General features: G+C 45.0%; 1 protein-coding gene across 6 annotated transcripts in view; it reads left to right on the top strand.

Moving 5' to 3' along the window:
- ADAMTS16 (ADAM metallopeptidase with thrombospondin type 1 motif 16) overlaps positions 1–22,718 on the top strand; it is a 137,110-nt gene that overhangs the window by 73,516 nt on the left and 40,876 nt on the right. For all 6 annotated transcript variants that reach the window (XM_079144919.1, XM_079144921.1, XM_079144920.1 and 3 more), the window contains 2 exons: positions 571–709; positions 18,143–18,269. In XM_079144919.1, the coding sequence (XP_079001045.1) occupies positions 571–709; positions 18,143–18,269 (266 nt within the window). The remainder of the gene's footprint in view (positions 1–570; positions 710–18,142; positions 18,270–22,718) is intronic.

Raw genomic sequence — 22,718 nt, 5'->3', positions numbered from 1 at the left:
CAGACCCAGTTCCATCACCAAGCACCACTCCCTTGACCTGAGTGAGCTAATAAAACATGTCTCTCCTGGACCAACGGGCACTTGCTGACCGGCGGAAGCCCCGAGCCTCACAGAGCAGCGAGCGCTCCGGCCTGACTGACCGGGCGTGGGCCTGGGCTCCAGGTCCTGGTCGTCTGTGACTCCGGAGGAAGAGAGACTGCTTTTTCAGTATCACTTTCTGACCCACCACAATGCAGAGGACCCTCAGGGAATCCCAGAGACACATCAAGGGAGATGCCTGGGTTCATTCGTTCAGGCCTGCAGACATTTGAAACTCTGTACAGAGTGATTATTAAACATAAGGCACAAAAGCAGCATGTTTAGACATTTTTCTAGTTGTTTTGAGTCTAGTTGAGAGTCTTATCCCTCTTAGGAATCCATGTACATTTCAAATGATGGGCGTTGTCTATTTTACCATTCTGTACAAATTCTCGCTGAGTCTATTGATGTTTTAAGCGGTTTAAAGCAAACTAATCAGTGTGTAGCTGTTCATTTCATTTTAATTTCATTTCCCCCTTTCTTCCTTTGTAGCTCCTGTTCCAGGGAAGGAACCCGGGCATCACCTGGGAATACTCAGTGCCTCGGTCGGGTGCAGAGAAGAAGCCCATTGTTCAACCCAGCTACACGTGGGCTGTCGTGCGGTCTGAGTGCTCTGTCTCCTGCGGAGGGGGTAGGTTTCTTCTGATGACTCTGGGAGGTGGGGACATTTGTGCCCAGGTGCCATCAGGCCCTGGGGCACCCTGAGTGAATGCTCAGCAGGTCCCAACAAGTAGCCCAGGGCTTATCCTGGTGGGTGATCAATCATTCCAAGAGATGGAGAAGGGAATATGGCCCTGTCGCTGATGAGCCCCAGCCAGTGTGCCGCTCTGCCTACCTGGTGTGAGCCAAGAGGGAGCCATCGGGCATTGGTTTCTGCTTTTATCCAATTGGAGATGTTTTTACGGGTAAGGTTGCTAATCGGTCACTCAAACGTGAGTTACTGTGATCACTAGATGGGTCTGTGATGAGAAGCAGAATCATGCGTGCAAAATACAGTGATGCAGAGGGTTTTTTTGTTTTTTTTAAACTAACTAATGTGGTTCAGGAAACTTACTGGAAGAAAATTTACTTTCAAATCCTACCCAGGAAACATGAACTTGATAAAAGTCTCAGTGAGAATGATACGAAAGAACAGGTCAAGAAGATCTCCACGTGACAGTAGATGACTTTGCTATCTTAACAACATGCAAACGTTAAGTCCATGCTTTCCTTGATAAAAGCAATTCCATTGAAACTTTTTATCAAGAGCCAATTTGCCCTAAGAAAGGGTGGGAGTAAATATTAGCAAATTTAGAAGAAAACATAGACTCCATTTGACATTTATAAAACAGACAGGTTTCCATCTGAACAAACGCATCTTAGCTTGGTGCATTCCCAGTTGTAGTAATCAAGAAATTAGACCAGACCGTATTTAAGTATGAAAGAGTGGTGTGCAAATGAGAAAGTGCATGAACTCTAGAAATGAATGAAGAAAAATCAAAATGTATTCACACATTCTCGACAGTTGCTCTAAATACCCGAGGTAAAGAAAATAAAGGAAAATCAGAGATAAAGGAAACCATGCTAGTCTAAAAAGCTAACATTTGGTGTATATTAATTCTTCCATTTTAAACCAAACATAAAATATTGAAATCATAAAGCCCATGGTCGAGACATCAGGAGCTTTCTATGAAGAAATATGAGTCTTTTCTCTACAGAAGGATAGCAAGCAGGTAGCTCTTCTGCAGCCAGGGAGAAGCACGTGGGAGAACCTGCACAGGCAATGGCTGCAGGGAACCACTCTGCCATTCATCCACCTAAGGACAAGGAGGCGCAAAGCAGCACTGCTGGGTGCTGGCTGGGTGCTGGCAGGGTGCTGGCTGGGCCCTGGCTAGGCCCTGACTGGGCCCTACCTGGCTGCTGGCTGGACCCTGGCTGGGCTTCTTCCTATGCAACAGGAGAAGACATTTCTACTCATCATTTCCTCCTCTCTTCTGTCTCGTAACTGAAACCAAATACAGCTGTTTCTCCTCTTGGTGAACATAAAGTAGACGTGCACACCAGGGGGTGAAGTGAAGGAGGGCTTTCCACTTGCGATGGTAAGGACAGCACTGGGGTAATCCTCAGTGCAGCGTCTCTCCCTGAGCCAAGAACACAAGGGGTTCCTGGTAGGAAACTCAGACACCGAGCAAAGACCCCTCATCTTTGGGCAGAGGGGGCCCCAATCCGGTCACGCCCAGACGCAGGTCCTACGTGGTGTTTTCACTCAAATGGACAAGCTTGCCTCTGGGAGAATTCAGCTTACAATGAGCCACGTCTACTCTAATCACCTTCAGAGAGTGAGTCAGAGGTTTGGCAGTTTGGGATGGCTCTTTGTGGGTTTCCTTGAAGGGTCTTTATCTCAAGTAACAAACAAACAAATCTGAGGGAGACGTATTCTCATTTAAAAGGACTGCTGCTCTGCTTCCCAAGCATAGGTGAGTGTCCCCAAATGTACCTGCCTCAAGACCAGCAGAAGCATCCCATGAGATGCACTGAATGCACTTCATTTTATCTGTCCCTATTTAGGGTCATATAGTGAGCAGGGTTTGATTAAAATAATGATCAAAGTCAGGCTCAGTCACCCTTGCCTGTTATCCCAGCTCCTTGGAAGGCTCACACAGGGTCACAAGTTGGAATTCAGCCTCCACAACTTAGTGAGACCCTGCCTCAAAAGAAAAACTAAAAAATGGAAAAGAGTGGGAATCTAGCTCCATGGTGGAGCACGCTGGGTTCAACTCCCCATACCACAAACAAATCGAAAGAGCAATTGAATCATAAAACTCACATTTGTGTGAGGACAGTGTAAATGTCAGGACTTTTTCTTGAACGTATTCATTTGAAGAACACGTAATAAATGAAATACAATGTTCTAATGGCCATCTGTAAATGACCTACAAATGAAATCCAATGTTCTAATGGCCATCTGTAAATGACCTACAAAGGACACTCCAGATACAGTTCACACCACCCCACCTCTGACTTCAGCAGGAAGTCTGCTGGCCTCTGTGGAAGAGGATCGTTCTCCATGATTCGTGAAGTCTCCCTTTCCTCTTCTGTTTCAATGGACTCCTCCCTACAGGAAAAAGATTTTTAAGCTGGGTGTGGGGGCACATGCCGCCCACAACTCAGGAACTGAGGCAGGAGAATTGCAAGCATTTAGTGAGACCCTGCTTCAAAAGAAAAATTAAAAAGTACTTAAGGAGTAGCTCGTGGTAAAGCACCCCTGGGTTCAAGCCACAGTACAAAAATACATATATATATATATTTTATATGTATATTCTATACATATAAGCTTGTATATACCAGTATGTATGTAGATATACATATATGCTTGTGTATATATGTATATACATACATATATACACATGCTTGTATACATATACACATGTATGCACACATGTGTATATATTATGTAACTATATTGTATGCTGTAATATATAACATTATATTATAGTATATATTATATATCACCTAAGTGTAATACATATTATAATACATGCTATATATATATATATATATATATGTATATATATATATATATATAGCTGTCTGTGATTTGGTTGGTCTAGTGTATTTCAGATAATCAACCATCAGCCTGTGTCTCCCTGCCAAATTGAAATGCTTGCTACGGTTTGGCCAATGGTGAGATTTTAAACTCGTAATATACATCATGCCATTTCTGGGTGAGGCTTTTCTTTCAAGTGAATAGATTCATTTAATTCACAGTTCAAGCTTCTCAGACACATCTCAGAACTGACTTGTAAACCAGCCTCTCATATTTTTCTCATAACACTCTCTTCATCATCTACACGTATTTCTAGACTTTAATCAGGTTAGGGGTTGGAAAAGGAATGAAGTCACTGGCAACCTCGCTCTTACTTTGTGAATGCCAGTCACGTGCTCATTCATTCATTCCCAAGTTCAGGAGCAAGTGCTGACACAGAAGACTCTGATCCTAAATTTCTTAGGGCCATCTGGGGAAATGCCGGAGACCTGGCTGGATTTCTTCTACCTCTAATCAGCATGAAATATCAACACGATTGCTGCTTTACATGGAAAGTATCTAGTGACTTTTTAGTGTTACGGGGTCTTATGTAGATGACATTAAGAAGGTAGAAACTTAATCCAGCTATGGTGTTTGAAGAGTCCTTTAGCAAATGATTAGGTCAGACTGGGTAACTGGGGTGGAGCTCCCAGGATTGAACCTCATGCCTTTGTGGGAAGAGGAAGAGAGGCCAGCAAAGGTTCACGTATGCTGGCACCATATGGTGCTGCAGCCCAGGGGCCTCAAACACATGCTGTCTGAACTTCCAGCCTCCCAAACTGTGAGCTAAATAAACCTCTTTTCTCTATAAAGTACTCTGCCTTGGGTATTCCATTCTAATACTGAGAAAACTGACTAATTCAACATCCCTTTGCATTTGTGAAAGGTTGACGCTGTCTGAGAAGTCAGGTATTTGGTCAGTTCCTTGTTAAGCAGAATGTCTACTTCTGATCAGACATGGGACAAAGTCACAACCATCTATAGGTGACCCTAGTCACCATCCTCTGTGCTCTGATGCATGTTAGGTCCTGTGCTTAGGACCTTGCCAGGAGAAGCTGTCACTTAAGTACAGGGGACCCTTCAGAATCTGGACACCTCTCAGGGCCACCCTGTGGTTTCTCAGAGCTGTCTTTCCTCTTCAGCGCAGAGACTCTTCAAGGCTCCTGCGCGGCACTCCAGTCATGCATCCAGAGGTGGCGGCCGCTCCCCATAAGGCCGGCACCACTGTTTGCGGAAATCTTCATTCCCTGTGTGGCTTTACTTACAGGAGTGGTTTGACTCTCTTGTTTTACTTCAGAAAAGAAGGATAATGCTTTTGGCAACAGCTGGAATTCATTCTGTAGTTAGAATCATTGAAAATTAGAGATTATTTGATAAAATCATAGTCTTTAAGAATGAATAGTCCTCTTTAAATGCTTTGGCAAAATATGGAGATTTTAAGTGATTTCCAAGGAATGGGCCAAAACTGGTTTGTGTAGAAAGATAAAAGTAGCTACTGAGCACACTGCTCATTAAACTCACCACCTCCTATGACTAGGGTTCCTCTTTCCATAGTTAATGGATTGTTCTCTCTGAATTTCTGACTTTATACTTTGAATTTTATAGCCTTCTCCTCTTATCTGTTACTATGGGTCATCTTGGAAAATTGTCCAGCAGAAGTCTGGCCTTTCCATGGACTATGCAATTTTTCTTTCTGACAAAGTTAAGTGGCTATAAGCAATGATGAGAAATTGCTTCACAGATGTGCCATTAGGCAGAGAAATAAAACCCCAGTTACCCTAAGTGTTCATCCAGATGACTAAGGAGACCCCATTCCACCACATGGGGCTCATCTGACAGCACAATCACCCACAACCTAGGGTAACACAAGCCATCAGAGAAGCCAAATGCCATCTGGTTTATGACTGTACACCTACAATTTGATCTTCTCAAAATAGACGTTTGAAAACAGAAATATTTAACTTAATTTTCTGTCTATTATTGTTCACATGGCATATTAGTCAGGGTTCTCCAGAGAAACTGAACCTAAAGGAGAGACATAACCACATGTACACCCACATGTACATGTGCCATGTATGTTTTTATATGTGTTTTACTAAGAGATTGGCTTACACCAGCATAGAGGCCGTGAAGTCCCAGTCAGCTGTCCCCAAGCCAGGAAACCAGGAAAACCAGTGCCAGGAAGGAGAGGCGGGGGATGCCCGGGGGGCGGAGCACCGATGTCACATCCAAGGCCCTGATACTTCAGGTCTAGGTGGACATGGAGCCCAGGATCTTGAGGATGCCAGCCACACGCACATCAGAGCAAAAGCCTCTGATTAGGAACCCCAGGAAAACCCCTTGATGAAAAGACATCTTGCAAGAAGGCTGAATGTATCACACGATGGACTTTATTACTTTTGTGGCAAAGCTCTTGTTTATTCCTTTATTCACTGAATCGTGACCCTCATTAACAGATTTCCCTAATATTGGAACCTCCTTACATTCATTCTTGCCGTGAATCACTGAGGACTTAGGTTTTCTCCATGTGCTACTCAATCCTGTCCTCGCTTACTTAACATTTTTCACACTTATTCCCTTAAGTATTGTGAGGCGGCAGGTTTTGTTCCTGTTTTAAGATTTACTAAATTTATTTCTTTCAATGTTGGAAATCTTTCTTGATTGTTATGCTCTGGAGCAACTTAAGTAACTTTGATATTATCTGTTTCTTAGCAGTTGGTATAATTGATAACTGAAGCATGTGAATCTTGCTTTTTCAGGAGGTAGATCTTTAATACATTTTAATATTATAAATGGTAACTTCATAATAATGTTTATCAATTCTGCAGTTAGTTTTTTCTAATTAAGAAAACCATCTTTCTATCGGATGAAAAATTTTATTTTTATATATTACAACTGAGTCCCTCACTAGATTACTTTTATTTCTTCTGCATATGTACTTTTTTCCTCATTTCTTATCTTGTAAGTTTGCATTTGTTACTTCTTATCTTTTTCAAGTCAGTATGTCAGTGACAGTTCAGCCAGGAATACAGAGACCATTGTAGCAGGACCTGTTCAGGCAGGAAGGATTTAGTACAGGAGATTGGTTGCTTGCTATAAATAGATGAAGGAGTAAAGGTCACGGCAGACAGCTGTAGCTCCCAGAGTCACTCTGGTTTTTAAAGGTCAGAAAGCCATAGGAGATCCCAGCAATTACAGGAGCAGGCGATTCCCAGGTAGATGCCTGGGGACTACTGCATACGCCTGTATCTCCCAAAGCCCGTGTTATGTCCACTGTGGCAAGGGATGTGCTGGTTCAGCCTCTGACCCTCCTGTACAGTCTTGTGCTAGTGCCCCCCATTGGTGGGTCCCACTGAATGTCGGGATTCAGAAAACACACGCCAGTTTCTGCCCTGGGATGCAGGGAACAGCGTGATGGGGAGGAGTGCCCAGGCTGGGGCCGTGGTGTTCATCTTCTCAGATTGACATCTGACATCTAAGTGTTTCCAGGGCACTGACTTCTGTTTCTCTATCAATTCCCTCTTTCAGCTTCCTTGACCATCCCTTTTTTCCTAACATCTTAATTAGATACTGGGTTCACTTATTTCCATTCTTATTTATCCATGTATGCATTTAAGACCATGAATTGTCCTCTGAATTTTGCTTTATCCACATCCCATAGATTCTGTTTTATAACATTTTCATAAGAAAATTCCATTTTGAACCTGCTAACCACCCTTTTTTTTGCTCTATTTCCATTGACAGCTGTAGCTGTCAAGGGCACACAGAGCATTCCAGACCTTTCTTTCCTTACCATATGCTTTTATCCTTATCTGCTCACAGTTGAATATTCTCAAAGGAAGATCGTGCTGTCCCTCCTCAGGGGCATTTGGAGAACTGTGGAAGATGTTAGCTATCGCTCTGACTGGGTGCTGCGCTACAGGCACTCATGGGTAGACCAGTGATGCTGGCAATCTCCCAGCAGGTGCGTTGGTGCTGCACAGCAGGGGAGAGTGTTGCCTGAAATGCTAGTAGTGTACCATTAAGGAAAACAAAAGGTCTCAGAGTCACAGCTAAAAGATAACAGAGAGAGAACTTGGCACCCCATGGGACAAATCCAACATTTTTCTTTGAGAACTGTGTGTGTGTGTGTGTGTTTGTGTGTGTGTGCGTGCGCGCGCATGCGCATGTGCATGTGTTATACCTACATGCATTCTTACTTGGTTATTACACAGATTACTACAACTGGATTTCCTCCTTATTCAACTGACAGGTGAAAGTTTTGAGCCTTGAGGATAGGAGTTTGAATTGATACTAAAGCTGTTCAAAGGTAAAGCCAAACGAATGTCTCCAATAAGAAAGAAAACTATGTGTATCAGTCAGTTAGCTTCTGCTTGTGTTTCAGAGTGAAGCATCTCTCTGATTTGCTTAGTTAAGGGGCTATTCCTTGCTTGGTTGGAATCCCCAGGGATCCTTTTTGAGACCAGAACACAGGTCTGAATTTCATATATTTTTTAATTTCAAAGCAGGAAACCAAACTGAAGCTGTTACTTGTAGAATCACACCTCCTAAAACGCCATAAGAATTTGGCTAAAGAATTTTAAAAATGAAGTTTGGCTTGAAATGTTAGTAGAGGAAAAGGTTAACTTTCCTTCTGTGCTCATTAGGGAGACCTCCTACAATGGTAGAAAAGCAGACAGTTGCACAGTCTGCTGCTCCCTCACATGGAGTCGTCATGATTATGACCTTCAGTCCATAAGACTCTCTTTAGAATAGTTTTAAGTAGACGTTTGTTTCTTTTTCCAATTCAATAGTTTCTCATTCCCAGTGAGCTAGTAGAAAAGTGAGTTCATAAAACATGGTCCAAATTCAATCTTGGTATTGATGCATAGGTGAGTCATAGAAAATATGTCCCAGTTCCTCCTAAGCAATGTATAAAAGAAAGATTACTCCCTACTTTGATGATTTTTTTGGCAAAGTATTAGTTAGCCCCATTAACTTGTATGAGCTTAGAAGTTATTGAACATAAAAAAATCTTGGCCAATGGCTCACAAAGTACTTATGAATGAGAGAACAAATTAATCCATGCCAGCTACTGAAATTACAGAAATGAATAACACATGCTCTCTGCCCTCCTGAAACGTGTTGTGTCGGATGACAAGTGTACGTTAGGAAAACCTTGCAGGAGTTGCCTGGGACGCATGACCCAAACTGGGGTGCCTCTCGGGGCAGAGACATTGCCATTGGCGTTCTGCTGGGACCATGAACGCAAACTCAAGTGCAGCTGACGTCGACTGTCTTAACTCGCAACACTCCTGACACCAAACAGCAGCAGTCCTCCGCCTCCTGGAAACAGCTGGGTGTCCTCCAACCAGTTCAGTTCCCTCTGGGCTCGGGCCACACCCTGATGGCCTCATGTAATTTCCCTTACCTCCTGAAGGCCCCACCTCCAAGTACATGGCTGGATGAAGTGTCCACCCTCTGGACAGGGATGCGATTTAAGCATGAGTTTTGGTGCAAACATCTGGACCACAGTGCCAGGTCCCCTTGCTTCTGCCCAACTTGGCCACTATGTTGGGGTCTTGCGGTCCTCCCCTTTGGGAATTTGCAGGTTGGATCATTTGCAGAGTGGCTTGCAGTGCTCAGGAAGTGTTCATCTACTGTCACAGGTTATCATGAAGGGTAAAAGCGAATGGCATGTTAGGCTCAAGGTACAGAAGGGACATGAACTTCTGTCTTGTGGAACTGGGAGGCACCTCCCTCCTGGAGCATGGAGGTGTTCACCCACTGGGAAACTCTGAACCCTTCGTTTAGAAGTACATTAGTCAGGAGGAGGTTTACACATGCAGGCACCACCGGGTCCTTCACTGGCCTCTGGAGATGAGCTCAGCCTCCAGGTGTCTCCCTCCTGAGGTTGCTGAGGGCAGACCAGGGTTCAGGGTTGAAAGTTTCCACCTCCCAGTTGTGCCTTGGTCTTCCTGGTGGCCAATCGCCTTCTGAGGCTATGGGGACCCAGCCCCCAGTCATCTCTTCAGCATACATGTACCTTCCTGCCCTCCAGAGAGTCCCAGGGTGTTAGGAATTGTGTGTACTATGTGACACCTGGGTAAACTGAGACATAAAAGTCACAGCTTCTGATTTTGCCTAGAGCAGAGGTTCTCAAGGCTTGACGTATGGTCTTGCTGCCTCCGCAGCACCTGGACTTTTGTTATAATCTCAGACCGTGCAAACCTGGGCATCAGAAATCCTGGGTGACCCACGGTCTCCTGGGTTTCACTAGCAGGGTTCCCTGGGATTCTGATACATGATCAGGTCAGAGAACCCCACCCCCCAAGAAGGAACTGGGAGAGGGCAGTGCTGGGGTCTCATTCCGAGGTGAAAGCAGTGTGCCCGGTTGGCCAGAGGCATGGCAGTGGAGGCTGCATTCCAGGTTCAAGGGACAGCACCTGAGCAGGCCCAGGGAGTCAGAGGACAGGGGAAGGCCACAGGACAGGGTCACAGTGTCACATGGCTGCAAGGGGAGGGTCAAGTAGGATTCAAGCCAAGAAAAAGGCTTTTAATTTGGCAGCTATAGAAAAGTGGTGTATGCGTTCACCCGTGTGCCTGGGGAGGGGAGTTTGCAAGGAAATTTCCTTTTCAAAATTGAACCCATCTGGGACAAGCCCAGCCTTTCCCTCCAGAGTGGATAGGCTTTTCAAAGTGCCCCAATGCGAGGGGTTTCAAGATGGGTGGCTGCATTTCATGTTGCTCCAGGATTCAGGATTCAAAAGAGGAGATATTGAGACACTGGGACCAACTCAAAGCAGCCGGGTGACTCTCTCCCATTGGGGAGGCATCCTGGATGGGGCGGTAGTCCCGGAACACAGGGAACTTTGTGAAGTAGGGCTGCCGGCAAGACGCCCCTCCCCCCGCTGGAGCAGTGAACTCGGACAACTGGGGGCGTCGTAGAGGAGGCCGCTCAGCACAGCGCTGGGACTCGCAGCAACCACTGGGGCTCCGGCAGCTGCCCAGGGGAGGAGTGGCGAGGAGAGCTGTGTGGACTCAGAGCACCGGGGCCTGCCCTGAGGAGGAGGAGGAGGAGCGCGGCCGCTTGGATTCGGAGTGGCTATACCAGAGCTACAGGCGGTTGCCAGAGGAGGAGCTGCGTGGCGAGCTGTTTGGACTCAGACCACTTCTGAACACCGGGGCCTGCCCGGAGGAGGAGGAGGAGGAGCACAGCGGGTCGTTTGGACCCGCAGTGACTGCATTAGAGCTCCAGGCAGCTGCTCAGAGGAGGCGGCGATTGGTGAGTTGCTTGGACTTAAAGCGACCGCTCCTGAACACAGGGGGACTGCCTGGAGGAGAAGTGCGGTGGGTCGCTTGGTCTCAAGTGGCCGCACCAGAGCTCCAGGCGGTTGCCCAGAGGACGCATGCAGTGGTTCACGTGGATTCAGAGCCACTCAGAGTGACCGCTCCTGAACACCCGGGGGGTTACCTGGAGAAGGAGGAGGAACGGGGAGGGTCATTTTGACTCAGAGTGATTGATTGCCCAGGGCTACGGGTGGTTGGTGGGAGGAGGAGGCACACAGTGAGTTGCTTGGACTCCTAGTGACCACACTGGAATATTGGGTGGCTGTCTGGAGGAAGAGGCGTGTGGCGGGTCTCTGGGACTCAGAGCGATTGTACAGGGCCCCAGGTGGCTGCTCAGAGGAGGGGCCGCATAGCCAGGCGATTAGGTGCAGAGCAGGGTCCCAGGATCTAGGAGGCTTCTGGGTGGAAGAGCCGCACAGAGACAGGCTTAGGGGCGGAGTGAAGGTTCCAGGACTGCGGGCAGATTCTCTGAGGAGGGGCAGCCTAAGGAGATTCATCTTGGAAGGGTGAGGCTCCCAGGCCCAGGAGGTAGGGCCGGGCCCCTGGGAACTTTGCAGAGGAAGGCAGCCCAGCCCAGGCAGTAGCTGTAAATTGAGGGGAACCTCTAGGAGGGAACTGACCAGCGAGACCTCCCCACCGGGTGAGTCTTCCCTGCCGGGGGAGGTTTCCCCACAAGGACGGTAAAATCAGAGACATAGGCCCAAACAGGCCTTGCCTCAGCCCACAGCCTAGTTCCCCTTTGGATGACCATTGGTCAACAAGTGGAGGCACCTCTGCTCACTAGCAGGGAATATACCCCACCTGAAGGCCACCACTCCTAGAGAGGCAGCTTCCTTGTGGAGCACCGCATTATCAACTTCCTCCAAGACTTCAGCCTACTGAAGGCTAAGGGGGGATATATATAGAAATCTTCAGGGACACTGTAAGTCAATAGAGGAAATCTGCAATATCTCAGCGGTCCACTGATACCTGAACAATATGAGAAAACAAGGAAAGAAAATGCTGCAAACAAATCTAGATGGTACATCAATAAAACCCAATGACAGCATGGGAGAAGAAATGACAGAAAGGGAGTTCAGAATGTACATAATTAAAATGATCAGAGAAGCAAACAATGAGATGAAAGAGCAAATACACGCACTGAATGATGAGATGAAAGAGCAAATGCAGGCATTGAATGATCGCACCAATCGACAATTAAAAGAGCAAATACAGGAAGCAAAAGATCATTTCAATAAAGAGTTAGAGATATTGAAAAAAAAACAAACAGAAATCCTTGACATGAAGGAAACAATAAACCAAATTAAGAACTCCATAGAAAGCATATCCAGTAGGATAGAACACCTGGAAGACAGAACCTCAGACATTGAAGACAAAATATTTAACCTTGAAAACAAAGTTGAACAAACAGAGAAGATGGTAAGAAATCATGAACAGAATCTACAAGAACTATGGGATATCATGAAAAGGCCAAACTTAAGAATTATTGGGATTGAGGAAGGCCTAGAGAAACAAGCCAAAGGAATGAACAATTTATTCAATGAAATAATATCAGAAAATTTCCCAAATCTGAGGAATGAAATGGAAAATCAAGTTCAAGAGGCTTATAGGACTCCAAATACACAAAATTACAACAGACCCACACCAAGGCACATTATAATGAAAATACCTAACATACAAAATAAAGACAGAATTTTAAAGGCTGTGAGAGAAAAGAACCAAATTACATTCAGGGGGAAACCAATACAGATATCAGCAGATTTTTCAATCCAGACCCTAAAAGCTAGAAGGGCCTGGAACAACATTTTTCAAGCCCTGAAAGAAAATGGATGCCAACCAAGAATCTTATACCCAGCAAAACTTACCTTCAAATTTGACGATGAAATAAAATCCTTCCATGATAAACAAAAGCTAAAAGAATTTACAAAAAGAAAGCCAGCATTACAGAACATTCTCAGCAAAATATTCCATGAGGAAGAGATGAAAAACAAAGAAGCAAATCAGCAAAGGGAGGAATTATCCTAAAGGAATTGTCAAATAAAGGAGGAGCCAAGTTGTGTCAAACAAATAAATAAATAAAATTTAAAAAATGAACCAAATGACCGGGAAACCAAATCATATCTCAATAATAACCCTGAATGTTAATGGCCTGAATTCATCAATCAAAAGACATAGACTGGCAGATTGGATTAAAAAGAAAGATCCAACAATATGTTGCCTGCAAGAGACTCACCTCATAGAAAAAAATACCCATAGACTAAAGGTGAAAGGATGGGGAAAAACATACCATGCACATGGACTCAGCAAAAAAGCTGGAGTATCCATCCTCATTTCCAATAATGTGGACTTCAAGCCAAAGTTAGTCAGAAGGGATAAAGAAGGTCATTTCATACTGCTTAAGGGAAGCATAAATCAGCAAGACATAACAATCATAAACATCTATGCCCCAAACAGTGGCTCATCCATGTATGTCAAACAAATCCTTCTCAATTTCAGAAACCAAATAGACCATAACACTGTAATACAAGGTGATTTTAACACACCTCTCTCACCACTGGACAGATCTTCCAGACAAAAATTGAACAAAGAAACCGTAGATGTCAATAACACAATCAATAATTTAGACTTAACGGACATTTATAGAATATACCATCCAACCAAGAGCGAATACACTTTCTTCTCAGCAGCACATGGATCCTTCTCTAAAATAGACCATATATTATGCCATAAAGCTAATGTTAGCAAATACAAGAAGATAGAGACACTAGCATGTATTCTATCAGATCATAATGGATTGAAGTTAGAAATAAATGAAAGAGTAAAACACAGAAACTATTCCAACATCTGGAGATTAAACAATATGCTATTATATGATGAATGGATAACAGAAGATATTAGGAAGGAAATTAAAAAATTCTTAGAGGTAAATGAGAACAAAGAAACATCATATCAAAAAATCTCTGGGACACTATGAAAGCAGTACTTAGAGGGAAATTTATTTCATGGAGCGCATTTAATAAAAGAAGTAAAACTCAACAAATAAACAACCTAACACTACAGCTCAAAGCCCTAGAAAAAGAAGAACAGAACAGCACCAAAAGTAGTAGAAGACAGGAAATAGTTAAACTCAGAGCTGAAATCAATGAAATTGAAACAAAAGAAACAATACAAAATATTGACAAAATAAATAGTTGGTTCTTTGAAAAAATAAACAAAATTGATAAACCTTTAGCCACACTAACAAAGAGAAGACGAGAGAAAACCCAAATCACTAAAATTCGGAATGAACAAGGAAATATCACAACAGACAGGATTGAAATACAAAACATAATTAGAAGCTATTTTGAAAATCTATACTCCAACAAAATAGAAAATTTCAAAGACACCAACAGGTTTCTAGAGACATATGAATTGCCTAAAGTGAATGAGGAGGACATAAACAATTTAAATAGACCAATTTCAAGTACTGAAATAGAAGAAGTCATCAAAAGCCTACCAACAAAGAAAAGTCCAGGACCAGATGGGATCTCAGCAGAGTTCTCATTCTTTTTAATCCCAAGAAAGTGCCACTCTCAGGTTTGACTGAACCTCTGATGATTAGCGTGGAAAATGTCACTAGAAAAGATATCCAACTATCCCTGTTCGCTGATGACATGATTATATATTTAGAGGAACCTGGAAATTCCACCAGAAAACTCTTAGAACTCATAAGTGAATTCAGTAAAGTAGCAGGTTACAAGATCAATGCCCATAAATCCAACGCATTTTTATACATAAGTGATGAATCTTCAGAAAGAGAAATTAGGAAAACTACCCCATTCACAATAGCCTCGAAAAAAATAAAATACTTGGGAATCAATCTCACAAAAGAGGTGAAAGACCTCTACAATGAGAATTATACAACACTAAAGAAAGAAATTAAAGAACACCTTAGAAGATGGAAAGATCTTCCATGTTCTTGGATAGGAAGAATTAATATTGTCAAAATGGCCATACTACCTAAAGTGCTATACAAATTCAATGCAATTCCAGTTAAAATCCCAATGATGTACCTTACAGAAATAGAGCAAGCAATTATGAAATTCATCTGGAAGAATAAGAGACCCAGAATAGCTAAAGCAATCCTTAGCAGGAAGAGTGAAACAGGGGGTATTGCAATACCAGATCTTCAACTCTACTACAAAGCAATAGTAACAAAAACGGCATGGTATTGGCACCAAAATAGACAGGTAGATCAATGGTACAGAATAGAGGACATAGACACAAACCCAAATAAATACAATTTTCTCATACTAGACAAAGGGGCCAAAAATATGCAATGGAGAAAAGATAGCCTCTTCAACAAATGGTGCTGGGAGAATTGGAAATCCATATGCAACAGAATGAAACTAAACCCATATCTCTCACCATGCACGAAACTAAACTCAAAATGGATTAAGGACCTCGGAATCAAACCAGAGACCCTGCAGATTATAGAAGAAAAAGTAGGTCCAGATCTTCAACATGTCGGCTTAGGACCAGACTTCCTTAACAGGACTCCCATAGCACAAGAAATAAAAGCAAGAATCAATAACTGGGATAGATTCAAACTAAAAAGCTTTCTCTCAGCAAAGGAAACTATCAGCAATGTGAAGAAAGAGCCTACAGAGTGGGAGAATATCTTTGCCAATCATACTTCAGATAGAGCACTAATCTCCAGAATCTATAAAGAACTCAAAAAACTCTACTCCAAGAATTCAAATAATCCAGTCGACAAATGGGCTAAGGAAATGAATAGACACTTCACAGAAGAAGATCTACAAGCAATCAACAAACATATGGAAAAATGTTCAACATCTCTAGTAATAAGAGAAATGCAAATCAAAACCACCCTAAGATTCCATCTCACCCCGATTAGAATGGCTTTTATCAAGAATACGAGCAACAACAGGTGTTGGCGAGGATGTGGGGAGAAAGGTACACTCATACATTGCTGGTGGGGCTGCAAATTAGTGTGGAGATTCCTTAGAAAACTTGGAATGGACCCTCCATTTGACCCAGCTATCCTACTCCTTGGCCTATATCCAAAGGACTTAAAATCAGCATACTACAGAGATACAGCCACATCAATGTTCATAGCTGCTCAATTCACAATAGCCAGACTGTGGAACCAACCTAGATGCCCTTCAATTGATGAGTGGATAATGAAACTGTGGTATATATATACAATGGAATATTACTCAGCCATAAAGAATGATAAAATTATTGCATTTGCAGGCAAATGGATGAAATTGGAGAATATCATGCTAAGTGAGATAAACCAATCTCAAAAAGCCAAAGGACGAATGATATCGCTAATAAGTGGAGGATGACACATAATGGGGGGGAGGGAAGGGTTAGTGTTAGGGTTAGAGTTAGGGTTAGGGAGGGGGGCAAGTATGGAGGAAGGAAGTACTGTATAGAGGGTAAAGAGGGGTGGGAGGGGTGGGGGAAAGGGAAAAAATAACAGAATGAATCAAACAACATTACTCTATGTAAATTTATGATTACACAAATGGTATGCCTTTACGCCATGTACAAACAGAGAAACAACATGTATCCCATTTGTTTACAATAAAAAAAAATAAAAAATAAATAAATAAATAAATAAATAAATAAATAAATAAATAAAACAAAGTGCCCCAATGCCTGTCTGCCCATGAGTGATGACACAGGTCACGTGGCCTGCCAACAGTCTCACTGAGAATGGTGAATTTTGGGGACTTCACTTCCTTTTGCAGGGCATTCAAGCGAGAAGCCCATTGGGCTGTCCGCACTGCTCTGCTTCCTGTGCCACTACCTCTGGTGAGCCCAGCTGCACCTGCATGGATTCCTGGGAGCACTTGGGCCTAGAAACCCCACTTCCACTCTCACCTGCCTTGTCCCGCCTGTGGCTATGAGGTCCCAGCTCCTGACTGCACTGTTCCGTTGGGTGTCTGCGGGCACCCCGCTCTGTCCCCACCTCAGCACTGGGCCGAGTAGCCTGCTCTCCACCTGGATCACCCCTGCCCGTGAGATCTGGCTGGTTGCCAAACCCTTCCCTGACTTTCCTGAACCCATCCACTGGAGCAAACGCGGGGGCCGTGAACTTGCCCCAGTGCCCGAATCCCTTGTCCTTATTACTTCTGTGTTTCCTCACAGGCTGGAGGTTCATGTGCAGCGCATGCCAACTAGACCTTCTCATCTTTAGTTATTAGATACACTGTAAGCAACCTAGATCTTGTTCTGTCATAGAAATGCTCTTCAGGAGAATAAATACTTTTTCTTAGACTTCCACAGTGTATTTATCAAAGTCATGTCTTCTCTCTATTGAATGAACTTTTAATTATTATCCCTCAATATTTATAGTCTCTTTTGATATCATGGAAAAATATACACAATGTAAAATTACCATCTTAACCTCTTCAGACGTGTGGTTCAGTGGCGTTCAGCACGTGCCTGGTGTACCAAGGTCCACCTCCAGGTCTTGTTCCTCTTTCCAAATACTCTGCGCTCATTAAACAATAATCCCACCTCTCCCTCCTGCCAGCCCCCGGAACCACCTTTATGCTCTGACTCCAGGACAGTGACTGTTCCTGTGCCTCACGTAATACTTCCGTTGAGACAACAGAATTAATTGAAATACTGAACAAATTAAGGGACAGCCACAAAGCTTTAAAGTCAAACATCCAAATTGTGACCCAGGCAACACTTGGCTCCTCTGGTGATAAAGAGCTGATCATTTTATTGTACATGTTTCTTGCTGATTTATTGCAAGTTGTCTCCTTTTGTCATCTCCCAAATGGAAACCTGAGACTGTTATATTTAATATTGGTATTTCTTTTGAAAAATGCTAGTGTTCCTAGCTATGAGAAAAAAACTACTCTATTCCATCAAATGCATGATGGTATTAATTGTAAGACACATGGTAATTATAAAGATATTAAAATGTAGGAGAAACTCTGTATGTCCTAGAATTATTGAAATTCACCAGTTAAAAATCATTAGTACAGGTCAGCAAAATGGAATATCCATAATTGGCCTGTTGGACCTTAACACACAGACATACAAATGTGGTTAAGATTTTTAGAAAGATCATGCCAGCTCTTTCCTCTGCCTTTCACTGCAGAGCATGATTGTGAGTCTGCAATGTCCATCTCTTCCTTTCCACAGGGCAGATGGCCACAAAGGAAGGTTGCTACAGAGACCTGAGGTTTCAAGTAAACACATCTTTCTGCAATCCCAAGACCCGACCGGTCACGGGGCTGGTGTCCTGCAAAGTCATTGCCTGTCCTCCCAGGTAAGAGGCACCATGTCTGTCACAACAGATACATAGTTCACAGTCCAGGGGATCATTGGAGGTTCTGGGTCTGGGCCACAAGAAGTACTGACCATCCCCATGTAATTCATGGCCACCAAGAGGAGAGCAGAGCAAGAGCCGTCTGACCAAGGGGTCTAGAAAAGCACTTTTTGTTGAGAAGGGACTTGGGAGTTCTGTCCGGGAACAGATGTTCTTACGATAGCGTGCCTCTGGTCTTATTTTCGGTGATGGTAACATGTTCTCTCTTAGCCTCTGGCCCCATTCAGCATGGTTAATGAAACACACTGGAAGAGAACATGCTGGAAGAGCAGAGCCCGCCCAGGCCTGCCTAGCTTGGGACGGGTCCAGATTGCTACCATGCTCTGCAAAGGTGCACCAGAGAGGGACAGCACCAGAGCTTCTGCTGGTGGGGCTACCACCCCTGGGTAGCTCCAGGTGGACACCCAGCTTCTTTGAGACATGAGGCTGGGAAAGTCCCCGAGAGGCAGCATGGCCCTGCTCTGCCTGAACAAGACCTCGGTTTGTCTGGTTCTCGATATCTTCATGTTTGCACAGGGACGTGTCAGGGACCGTGGTGGAAACCACTCAAGATGACGTGTTTTTAGGAGACATAGTAGCTTCAGCAAGACCTCTGGGAGAGCCCAAGTCACTCAAACACTCACTGAAGTCAATCTAATACTTATTAACTGTGAAGAGCTACAGTGGCTGGAGAATGGGTCCCTAGTGTGCTGGATGTGCCTCCAGGGGAAATGACAGATGCTTTCTCTCTGTCCTTCTCAGAGCTCCTTATGATGCTGGGCTCTGGCCTAGTGAGGACATGGAGGTCACTTATCAGCATTTAAGGAGCTGGGAATTGCCCCAGTCAAGATAAAGTTCCCCAGAAAGGTCCTGTTCTCCCAGCACAGCAGCTGGGGACCTGCCACCTTATCTAAGCACTGGATCTGCCTCAGTCCTGGTTCCTTGACAACCATGTCCCATGCTATTAAGAGAGATGTCCATCAGAACTGACATAAGAATTTTAGTCCTTGAAACTCATTAACTACAGAGGCCTCTGACACCTCCCTGGGAAGTCTTTCCAAGGTCACACACACCTGAGTCTAAGGCTCCACAATGTCAGTGATTCCAAGCCAGTACTGTGCACCCCTGCAGGTCCTGGAGAGTCAGCTGCATGTTCCCCTGGCTGGACTGTCCTGCAGGTGGGACGGAGGACAGAAAGACTGCAGCAAGAGCACCGGTTCTGGACCTGACGGGGCGTTCCAATGCAGGCACTTCAGGAGAGTGAAGAACAAGAACTTGTTCTTGTTCAGCTGAAGTGCAACAGAATAGAACAGGTCGGCACTGAAGGAAATAGGGGTCAAAGACGAGGCAGGCTGGACCCAAGCAGATCCTCACAGGTGATGATCACTGCAGCAGAGAAGTCCAGCGTGAATGGAGCTGGGCTTTGACTTGTGCAGAGGCCACTGGTGCTTAAAGGAGGAGGAGGGAGCATGGTGGCGCAGAGCAGGTCCAGGAGTGGAGCCCTGGAAGGGAAGGAATCACGGTCCAGGAAGGCAGGGCAGGTCTGTGTGCTGCCCACCTGAGCCAGGCTGCTCAGAAGTCAGTCATGCCTTCCCACAGAGGAAGGCGGCCCCTCTTCAGGTGTTGGCTGGAACAAGCAGTGGTTTCTTCTGGCAGCCTTGAGCTTCCTCAGGCAGGAATGCAGTGGGGACTGGGGTCATCTAGGGACATGTCACTGGACTGAGGTCAGGGCTGAGTTAGGAGGAGGGCTCGGAGGAGCCTGGAGTTAGTCTGGGAAGGACAGGCTCCTTGTCATTTGCTCGCCATCTTCACCCCTCCCTGGGCAGCAGGGAGGACACCCGTGCTCCAGCCGCCACCATCACATGTGGCAAATGTTGAGTCCGTTGTGATCTCGGGGCCGCTGCGGTCTACACGGACGGCTTGGACCGCACCGCCACGTGGCGTGTATCTATGCATAGGTGTACCTGTGAATCCACACAGGGCCGTTTCTCCTCATATGTCATCCATTTGTAATGATGAGTGCTGGTTTTCCCCTCTGCCTCTTTCTCTTATAGAAGGATCCAAGCCAAAGGCATTTCCGAATTCCTCTGTGTCCCATATTCCACGCTTAACTCATTCCAATCCAATTTAGGAAGTAAATTCTGCCAAGAGCATTGTGTGCTGAAAGAAAAGTCACAATTAATTGACAAAAGGATCAGACTAGGGGAAGTTGGACTGACGGAAAACATGAGGCAGAGGTGACCCCAAATTCGCACAGGGGAAATTGAGAGACCTCCTCCTGATCTCTTTGATGTCTGTGTCTTGCATTTAAGAACCATTTGTATCATCCTTTGAAAGAGAAAAGTTTCAGAGGCTCTGCATGTGCCTCACTGAAGCTCCTAGCTCCTGGCTGGGGGATCCTGGAGGAGTAAGAGGTGGCGTCTGCCCCATTCCAGCCTCACCCCCGGCAAGTCACAGAGGCCTGCAAACAAGGGGGCTCCACAGGTGTCTATTTCACAGGCCTCCTGATGGAGAGCTTCCAGTGGAGGGCTCAGCCCCTGGGGATGGCATTAGTGGTCCAGAGGGTCAGTAGGGCCCATCTGCTGTCCCCTCACTTTGATATGACCCATGTCACAGTGGAACCTGTCTCATAGGGTAAGCTGAGTACCTCTGGAGATAATCCTCATGAAAGTTCCTAGAGGTGATAAACTCTAAATCTTGGCTATTTTTATTTTTGCTATAAAAAGCAAAACAAATCCACATCAGCTATTTATTTACTCTATAAAGTAAACTAATCGGGATGAAACACATAAACGTGATCCTGTAGTACACAATCCTGGTGGAATATTATTTTATCACTTTATTTTTAGTGGTTGAGTTGGGAAATAGATCTTAATTTTAAAATGCTCTTTTGTTGAGAGGTAGAGCACATTTCTATCTTGCCCAGGACTCACATTTTTTTGCTCCTGATTAAATGGGCAGAAAGCCCGAGTCTGTTTCTGGAGAGTGAAAGTGTGTGTCCCTCTTCTTTCCTCCTTGAGGCTGCTGCGACCCTGCCCAGCCGTGGGTGACCCATCGTCCCCGCAGGTGTTGCGCTGACCGATTATGCAGCAGGGCGCGGTGGGGTCAGATTTAGGGTTTCACGTTCCACTGGGAGGAGGGCTCCCCAAAGAGTGGGAACAGGACCTTTCGAGCTCCTAACCCACAGCCTTCTCCCATGCAACCTCAGTGACAGGAGCAGAGCGCTGCTGGTTCCGCCTCCCGTCGAGGTCCAGAGACCGGCCTGCACAGGGTCTAGGTCCCTGGGTTGGGTCACCAGCCAGAAGGAATGCCCCTGAGGCCTCAGTGTCTGCGGGGGTGGGAGTGGGAGCGCCAGATCCCTCTGTGAGGGAGGGGTGGTCTCAGTGGTCAGCTGGAGCATCCTGGGCGTGGGCAGTTCCCGCTGCTCTTCTGGGACGGCGGAAGCCCCCTCCTCCTTCCTTCTGGTCCTGACATCACAGCAGACAAGCAGCCTGCAGTCCTGCCCTGGCTGCTCGCCACTGCCTCCATTTCAGTGTGAGTCAGGCGTTTTTATCCCTTGCCTTTGAAACAGGAATTATAAATCACGCAACTAGTTACTTCCTCTATGTTTGCCAGCTTATCTAAATGGAGTGGCTCTTGTGTCATTTATCTTAAGTCTCTAGTTTTTTAAGAACAGACACTGATAGCAAACCTTCCTGGAGGATGGATTGACTGCAAGAGGAAATGCTTTCCAGATGGGGCTGGGCTGCTCCTGCTCCTCCGGCGTCCCTCGGGGGCGCCCAGTAACAGTGGACCGGAGTGGCGTCTGGGCCTCAGGCATCACGCAGACAGGCCACGTCTCCACTTGATACTTGTTTGATCGTATTACTTTTGCCTGTGCTGTCGTGACTTCTCACAAACCCATTCGCAGATTGTTCCTTCTTCAGCGGAGATACATAGTTCAGGAACTGTGTCCTCTTGGTTACACACTGCAGAAATTAAAGCTAGATCTGGCCAGGTGATCGTATTACTAATGTTCTCTTAGAGCAATGCTTTCAGTCACAGGAAAGGGAGGGTGATTTTCTCCTTTCTTTTTTTGGGGGGTGGAGTACCAGTGATTGAACCCCAGCGGTGCTTTACCATGAGCTACATTCCCAGACCTTTTTATTATATATATATATATATATATATTTTTTTTTTTTTTTTTTTTTTAGATAGCTAAGTTGTTCAGGCTGACTTCAACTTCATGGATTGCTGGTATTTTAAAAACATCGCTCACGCCTTCATTTCCTTTCTTTGCTTTGATTTACTTTGCCTTCTCTTCTGTCTCTTTTAAACATGAGCCCTGCAAATGCTGAACACTCAGTAGCTTACTGGTTACCAAGGCCATGAAGGAAATCCGAGCACTTAGGTAGCATCTACACGGGAAGA

The sequence above is a fragment of the Sciurus vulgaris genome, assembly GCF_902686455.1.
Source record: "Sciurus vulgaris genome assembly, chromosome: 6".
Lineage (NCBI taxonomy): Eukaryota > Metazoa > Chordata > Mammalia > Rodentia > Sciuridae > Sciurus > Sciurus vulgaris.
The sequence above is the reverse complement of the archived record's forward strand: the minus strand, read 5'-3'. Positions and strand labels throughout refer to the sequence as shown.